Here is an 8,986-nt window from a genome sequence, read left to right on the forward strand (position 1 = left end):
TCACTCATCAGCTCATAGGTCTTCATTGTCTCAGATCGATATTACGACATACATGAGCAAACATTAGAATAGGTTCGGTGTCTCTGCATCAGTCTCTGTGTGGACACAGGCACATGAGCATTTTCACATCTCCCCCCACTGACCTGCCACATCCACTTTGCTTTGCAGACAGAGAAGAATCATTGAGGTGAGGGAAAGTGAGTATCTGAGGAAACACATATTAGACTGGCTGCAGGTTAGTGATGGAGGCAGGACATTAAGTGGAAAATAGAGGAGAGGAGATGTCCCATGCCGGCACATAGACCGAGTAGAGGGGCCTGGGGGACTTGATATGACACACCAGCGGCCCCAGACAGGGGATTTAAGTGGCGTGTTGGGCTTTTGTGCCACATTATTATCAGCCAGTGATCCGCCAGGCACATGGGCAGCTCTCGATTCCCTTCAGAAGGGAGCACTCTATCCCCCTCCAGTCTCCCTCCCCATGCTGTTCCCACTATTCAGACAGACCGAGGCTTAGCTGGTGTTATTGAAATGCTACGGGGGAATATCCTGCTTCACTTACACATGGAAAAATAAAACCTTAAGGATGACAGAAAGGTAGACATATAATGCTTAGAAGAAGCAGTCTACTCTGTGTCTTTTAAAACTAGTATGTGGGTAATCAGATGCTGAAGAGCACCTTCCACCCGTGGTGGAATCAGCTGGCATGACAAGACAAGCATTTGGTCTACTGATAGATTCATCCTCACAGGATAGGTCTTACCTGCCTATCTCCACCTTTGGTGACAATTGTGAGAGCGGATTTTGTCTGCCTGCAGATAAGCATGCAAGCTAAGACAGCAAACAGGATGCTTCTTGGCATCTGTCTAGCCTTAACCTGCGTGGCTTCTGTCGATCAGCTTTCCCATCTAGACAGTGGGAAGTAAGTACTAAGCGCCTTCCTGCCTATCAGGGAAATTTGTATTGGAAAGATCAACGTCTGAAGGTGCTTGTCTGTCATTGCAGGATCACACATTAAACATGCTGATGGCTAATGACGTCACCTGCACCCCAAGCGTCCTAGATATGGTTATTTTGGCAACACATAAAAGGCACAGACTGGCAGTGATGTCGGATGTTTCCACAGCACAGCGGAGAAGAGTGACAAGGAGTGGAGCGGCACGTGGTGGGCAAGACTGGGGAGTGTGCAGCATGGAGAGCTGACGGACAGGCCGCTGATGGATTAGGTGGTAAGCCGGGCGGAGGGTTGCCCTTTCTAGATGGAAGCCTGCCTGATGCAGTGTGGTGATTAAAAAATAAAACTGAAGGGTGGGAAGTGTGCTTAGGCTCTCATAAAAGCAGCCGAAAAAGAAATGTTGCAGAACAGACGGAGCAGCAGCATAGGTCGTCAACCTGGCACGGTACAGGAGGTGATCGGATCCAACATTTAGAAAGATGCCTGCAAAGAAAACATGATACTGTTTTCACTGAAACAGGGGGATGACAGCGTACGCTTAGTGCTATGGAACCAAGTGAAAAACAGCAAAATCGTTTGCGCTTTATAATCTACAAAAGGTACTGCGTGGTAGTTGGGGGTTGGGGTTGACAGCAATAGCTGCTGCATAATTCATGCGTTTGCTCTTGTGACTGCAGCAGCCACATTGGTCAACAGTTTTCTATGGAATCTATTAGTATTTAATTATTTTAGATTTCTACCAGTAAGATGGCAGTGGCATAGCACTATGATTTCTGTTGTGGTGCCCAGGATGAGAAACTGCTTTTTAATCACCAGCTCTTAGGTCGCATTTTAAAACCATGTCACGAAACTACCACCAAACACAACCTCTTACAACAAGTGTGAGATGCACCCTGCTCACAAAAAAAGAAGCAACTCAATTTAACAACAGAGAATATTTGCATCTATTTTTATCTTTGAATTTAGGCAAAACCAGCGAATTTTAGTAGTCAGTTTTAATTAGCAATTCATTATTACTGATTATACATAACTGTCTGTCCTACAATGTGGGCAAAACTTTTGGTTTGTATTTGAAATAACTAATTTAGGAGTTAGAAACATTCTCTGACTCAACAAAAACAGAGTCCTATTTATTGTCTATGATGTAGATCAATGTCTGGATGGTAGAGACGCTTAATATTAAAATCTTCAGAAATCTAATAAGCAATAATGGTCATTTAGGCAAACATTACTACCAATATTATTCATTACGTGTCTATAAATTGATCGGTCAACCTGCCTGTCTAGATACATATTCATAATATTATCTTTTTTTCAAAAAATGTCTACAGTTGGTAAATCCCTTAAAACTTGTCTGTAAAATTCTGACAATGACACTATTGCCTTAAGTAACACCAAGAGGAAAATGGATCCCTTCAATCATGTTTTTCAAGATTGTAGTAATTCACACAAACTTGGGTATTAACTTTATCCTTACAGAACTGGCTTTTCATTTAAAAGAAAAGTCTTGAATCATGTATATTTGTAATTAAGGGAGCTGACCAATATGTTGTGCACCACAACGTAAGGGTTTCACAGGTTGGTCTTAGTTTTGTGCTCCTCTGCAGCAGCTTTGAGACAATCCTTCATGTTCACAAATACTGAATTTTTAAATTGAGTTGCATGTCTCTTTAAAAATGCATTTCCCACAGTCATGGCTCATGAATACTTCCTGTATGAACACACTCATTCAACAATTCAAATGTCTCATACAGTGAAGTTACTGCATTACAAGAGGTAAATTAGATGGCACAACATGCATTGTAGACATTTCATTAATAGCCTTAATGAGCAGCACATAGATATTAGGTATGCAAATGTGCCCTTATCCTCTTCGTTTTGAGAACAATCTATAGATATATAAAAATACAATGAAGAGGAAGTTTATTTTAATTCACTTTGTTAGTCCAGCCTTCTTGCTAAGCAGCCAAAAATACATGGTCCAACTCAAGAGCAATAACTCAGATTGAGATATTAGCCTGGGTCTACAGTTATTCAAACCTAAGCAATCCCAAATCAAACCACAACAGTGCCACTACATTTAGTGTGAAGAGAAACACAAACTGCAGTTAAGTACCATAAATAATACCAATACGATACGGTATTGATCTCTGCAGATAAATTCTGCTCCAGTCCAGAGAGGTCAGAGGTCAGGGTGAGTCACAAATAAGTGATGGGAGGAATTTAAAAAGGGAGGAAACCATACAGGGCATGGCATCTGAAGCCAGTAATAAGCCTGTATGTGCCCAGCCATAGGCGCTCTCCAGGATAAACAAACAGACCTTAACATCCAAATCTACTAAGCAGCTTTGGAGTCCTTGGAGTAAAAAGATCCCCTAGATGAGTAATGTGTATGTATCCGCATCCTTTTCCCGGGAAAACACAACTGAGATGCAGTGGAAAGTTACTGGTGCAGTGAAGGAGTGAGGGTCCCGGCTGAATTACAATGGCTGCATTATTAGACCCACTCTACTGATGCCTTTGGCTGGACACTTGTTATTGCGCTGTAAGACGTGTGGCTACTGTAAGCATCAACTTGCAGTATTTCTGATCACTTCACCTGCTTTCTGAGATGACGGTACTTTTGTGGTTGGCATAGCTGGGGGGGGGGGGTGGGGTGTCCCAGTCTGGATGGGTCTGCTAAGTCAGACATTTAGTTTCATTTTAAAGAAGCTTCATGTAGACTACGGACAACCATTTGATAAAGCCTTTGTCTGGGAAACCCCATGTTAAATCTGCAGATGTGGCGATGACAGCAGACTCTCTTTATTAAAATAAGTTACATTAAAACTGAACGAGTTGTTTTTCTGAAGACTCCTTCAGAAAACTCTCAAGGCCCCCGGGGTTTCCTTGACCTCTTTTGAGGCACCGGTAATCACAGCTTTAGCTAGCAAGTTACTGTCCTGTAACGTTACGTCCATGGAGGTACAAAATCGGCATACTTTCGGTAACGTTAACAAGGAAATAGCCGTGCACCTGACTTCCAAACATTTTTGTAACACATACAACGTAGTGAAATTGTCTTAACATACCCTCCGCCCGGGTACGAAGATCAGACATCGTTCTCTGGACGGGCGGCATCTCTCCACGCAGAGCCGGGAGACGGCACCTGTCAAGCGGCCGTGGCTTGTTAGTTCTGCTCCCTGTGGCTACTGCTGCTGCTTCTCCTCAACCGTCAAAGAAGAAGAATTTAAAAAAAAATAATAATAAACAACGGCTAAAATTGAACAGAGGAATCTATCTCATGCGGACAGTGCTGCTGTGTGTCTACTGCTAATGAAAGATAGAGACGAGATATAAACAACATTAAATTCCTGGTGGTAACAGAACCATGCCCAAGAGCCCACGGCTGCATGGATCCTCAAGCATCACGGTTTACACGGCGGATTTTAAAGCCGTTAGACAGACGCCTTCGGTAAGGTAGGAGTGGACACGGATTTACCATAAACTGACGTGAGGGGGACTGTGCCGCTTCACATTATGGACCGTACCACATTCACCCGCAGCGGGAGGGGGTGACTAAACATAATAACTCTCAAATCAAAGCGCATACGTCATGAACATTTTATTTTTACGAGGACATAAAAAAACACAAAGTGCTGGATCAGCAGGGCCAATAACGTATAAGGCAACGTTTTTAAAATTGGCCAACACATTTTTCGTTGGTGTGGACGCCTCCCCCCTCTGCAGAATATGTTGTTCACAGCTTGAAGACATAACAATAGTACACTGGGTGGGAGTTGGCTTATGACATTTTAGTCTTGTTTTTGAATAAAATATTGTTATTAATGTAGTAATAGTTATTGCAAAGTCAGCAAATGACAACCTCCGCCACTTAACGAACTAACATACATTGATATATGCTCAAATATTAAAAATGTAATACATTAGAAATATAAAATATATGTATATTGGCATGTCTTTATATGGTGATACTTTTGCAAAATATCAAAAAACGCAGAATTAATGTATTTTGCAATGTATTATTAGATATATTACACAACACACTATATATTGCTGTATGTTAAATTTGTGTTTAATAATTATTATTTAATATGGAATTCCTATAAACAAAAAGCCACTATTGACACAAAAGACCACTCAGTGCAGAAATAGGACAAACAGGACTCACTGAGATACTATAATAACCATATACACAACCAAACTTGTTATTAAAAAGTCACTATAAAATGAAATGATCCCAGAATGTCCTCTGCATTTGTTTAATATATATCATCATGATATACAGAATTTGAAGGTGGCCATGACCGTAACACAGGTGTGTTCCCATCTGCACCGAGGCCAGATGAAGAATGGGTCATCCAAGCAATATCTGTAGCAAGTATTAGGTAGGTTTAAATACCTGTAAACAAACATTATAAAATATATTTTTATTGCTGATCATGAAATCACTAATATTTTGAAAAGCAGAATGATTTGCAAGCCAATTCGTGCATCAATGCAATATGAGCAGGTAGGTCAAAGCTTATATGTACCACTTTGTGCACTCACATGTGGTAGAGGGATCCCTATTTGGTTGTTGATATACTTTATTTTACATCTGTTTTGCCTTTAAGCTCTTTATTAATCAGGTAGGCTTCCTGCCATTGACTTGATTTAATAAAATAAAAAAAACACTTACTCATTCAATCCAATGAATAACATTTCAAATCATTTTTTGAAATGTTCCAGGATTTAAAATTTTTTTAGGGTGATTGTTGTGAAACAATCTGATCACGGCTGTTTTGTATTTCAAATCCTATCATCTACAAGCTTGACCTCTGTGAGTTGATTCTGAAAGCAGTGGCGAGCTCAGAGAACAAAGTGACACGAAGCAGGGGTCAGTTCACAATGTTCTGAAGGTTTAATGAGACACGATGATATTTTCTAACAATCGTTCCATTCACTTAGATGACATGAATTGTATCAAAATCCTTTGTGTTCAACAAAATAACCTCACTGACCTGTACAATAGACCTGTACAATAGACAAGTGATTCGAAAAGCAAAATCCATTCTGTCGGTTAGTGTCCACCCCCTTCCCTCAGAGTTTCACCTATTTCCCTCCGGTTCCCGCTTCAGATTTCCGCCAGTCAAGAGCAACAGGTACAGACACTCATTCATACTGCCATCTCACTGCTGAACTCAGGTCTGGCCAGGGCTGTAGGTGGTGATGGTATGCTTGGTTCCTGATGTAAAAAAAATAAAAGGGATGAGGGTCATCTTAATGCAGAAAAAGGCAATTCTGGTTTGCTAAACTATTTATTGGTTGGATTTTAATTTCTATGGTATTTCTTAATGTGTATATATAAGGCATACAGGTCCATTTTAGTCTTATATTGATTGGTTTAGATCTGTAGTGATTGGTTGTCGTTTTATTGGTGATAGTACTTGCTGTTCAGATTTTATTAGTGATTTATGATGGTTTTTATAGATGTGTTATTTATCTGTTTTGTTAGTAGTGTACTATCAATTTATAATGGGGAACTGGCACTTTAACTATTTAAGTTATGATTTTAACTATTTTAAATTATGTGAATTTATGGTTGTGTTCCACATGTTCATTATTCAGTGCCCCACTTCATGTGAGTCTCTTTATTTTGGTTTCTTTTGTTGTGCTTTGTGTCTTGCATGTATGCCTTACTGCACCACAAATTGCCCCTCGGGGACAATATCAATAAAGTTGAAGTTGAAGTGAGAGAAGTAAGTTAAGAACAAGACTCTGAATGGACAGGAGGATTGGTTCAAAGTTAGTTCACATAGATTCATTTTTAAGGAGGAGAGACAAAAACTGTAACATTACACAACAATTTCTCTCATTACAAGGCAACTGTCCTCTTCTTTAGTCAGATAATATTCAAGGATGTTTTTGAATGTCTAATATGGTAGAAGTAATGCCACCTTTCTATTAAGGACCTCTTTTTTATTCACCAACATTAGACTAAAGAATCAAATTATCAATCTTAGCCATAAAACAGTGGTTCAAGTCTCGGGAAAACTAAACTAATAAACATGTCAAAGATAACATCCTGGACAGTTACTGACCCCAACAATGGAATCAAGCAGTTGTAAGCAGACACTAGTATCTTTCACCATGTTATTATGTGATTATTGTCTCAAGGCAAACTCAGCAGAGGAGCTAATCCAGGTGCACAGTTTCCTTTATATCCCTCATTAGTGTGTCACTATCCTGTCATGAATCTGATCTAACCTGGACCCTCAGTAACCATAAATATGACCCATAAATAGGAATACACATGCAAATACAAAGAAGAAAGCAGCAACAATGCCGTCTCGGCTGAGACAGTCTGGCTGTACAGTAAATCAAAGTCTCATTCTCACTGCAGTTAAAATGCAAATCATACCGGAGACGCCATTTGTACAGCAGCAGCACCACTGCAGTTCCCTGGGAGAACTGCAGTGTTACAGACACACTAGTTGTCTGATGTGTGTATTGCTCTGGGACTATTTTCATAATGCAGTGTCCTGCTTTATGTGCATGAATTTTTACAGAGAGCTTCCTTAGTTATTGCTGCCACTGCATAATTTCATAGTTTCTTTAGGAGTGATTTAGGCGACTGTTTTGATCAAATGTCTTTGCTGTTGTTGGGATTAGGGGAAGATATGATAATACTTCTTTGTGTGTGAACAGTGCAGATGCTGGAAGGCATATATGTGTGCACATTTCTTTGAACAAAAATAATCAGTATCTTAAGATTTCGGTATGTATGTTTTTTTTCCCCGTTTCTTTTTTTTTTTTTATCCTAAATGCAACAGTAAGTCCCCTTCTCAACAGCCAAAAAAAGCCAAAACAAAAACACAGAGCGATTGTGTTACATAGGAACTCAAGATTCACTACATCCAAAAATAAGAAATGAACACCTGAACATCGATGCCTCCTCCTGTGCCTGCTAGAGACACATCTCTCCCAAAGATTTCCTTTCTTTCCCCCACTCCACCTAATTCAACATCAGCTTGCCACCACAGGGATTTGGCTCATGTAGCTCCCATGGTTGCTAAGCAACAGTGACAAGAAGCCTGCCTTTTCGATTATGTGTGTGTGCGTGTGTGTGTGTGTGTGTGTGTGTGTGTGTGTGTGTGTGTGTGTGTGTGTGTGTGTGTGTGTGTGTGTGATTTTCTGTTTTACAGCAGATCCAGTCCAAACAATGACTCATTCAACCAGCCGTAACAATTTCTACCACTCTAACAATCTGTGTCAATTACAAACAGTGTTTTTCTTTCGGGTTATTTTTTTTAACCTTTATCAGAGTGACCTAAAAAGATTTCACTGACACTCCCTCCGAACACCTTTGTTCTTTAAAATCGATTGCAGTGTAAATATACATTTTAAACAGGCTGTTGAAAAAATAAAAAGATCCAGCACCCTGTATAATAAAGGCAAAAAAAGTAATCTTTAAAATATATATAGCCTATATTTGATTGAGATCAGTCCCAGAAATCCATTTTTAGCTCAGGGCAAAAACCCATTAACTGCAAACATCAGTCCAATTATTTATTTATTTTGTTACTTTTTTTGTTGTTGCTTTTGGCCTGCAATTCTCAAGCTTTTTATGTATTAATAAAAAAAAAAAAAATTCCTCAATTTACTTAGGAGGAGTCCAAAGGATACAGTCTGATCAATGAAGTGAATTTAAACTTCTGTTAGTTTGTTGTGCTTTATTTTGTGGATGCATTGTTTTAAGGTTCTAGGGTTGACTGTGTCGGTCAGTCGGTCACCACCTTGGTCCAGACATTCATGTCTCACAAACTATTGGATGATTGGATGGATTGCCATGCAATTTTGTACAGACATTCATGTCTCCCACTGAATAAATTGCAATAAATTGGTAGGAAAGATGCAGAAATAGAAAGCGAGATGTATCTCCACATTGCTTTGTAATTTCATAATCAAAAGGGCTCAGTAACTAACTATAATGAGTTTGCAGTGTCCTTCAGAGATAGCAAACAAAGGTCTGGCTGTATAACCAGCCTG

The 8,986-nt window shown here is 39.7% G+C and overlaps 1 protein-coding gene across 5 annotated transcripts in view; it reads right to left on the bottom strand.

Moving 5' to 3' along the window:
* atp8a1 (ATPase phospholipid transporting 8A1) overlaps positions 1-4,442 on the bottom strand; it is a 108,521-nt gene extending 104,079 nt beyond the window's left edge. For 3 of the 5 annotated variants that reach the window (XM_039813997.1, XM_039813996.1, XM_039814000.1), the window contains exon 1: positions 4,027-4,442. In XM_039813997.1, the coding sequence (XP_039669931.1) occupies positions 4,027-4,075 (49 nt within the window). In that variant the 5' untranslated portion in view covers positions 4,076-4,442. The remainder of the gene's footprint in view (positions 1-4,026) is intronic. The other 2 variants (XM_039813999.1, XM_039813998.1) reach the window with 1 other exon arrangement.
* Positions 4,443-8,986: the final 4,544 nt, after the last annotated feature.

The sequence above is a fragment of the Perca fluviatilis genome, chromosome 10 (genome assembly GCF_010015445.1).
Source record: "Perca fluviatilis chromosome 10, GENO_Pfluv_1.0, whole genome shotgun sequence".
Taxonomy (NCBI): Eukaryota; Metazoa; Chordata; class Actinopteri; order Perciformes; family Percidae; genus Perca; species Perca fluviatilis.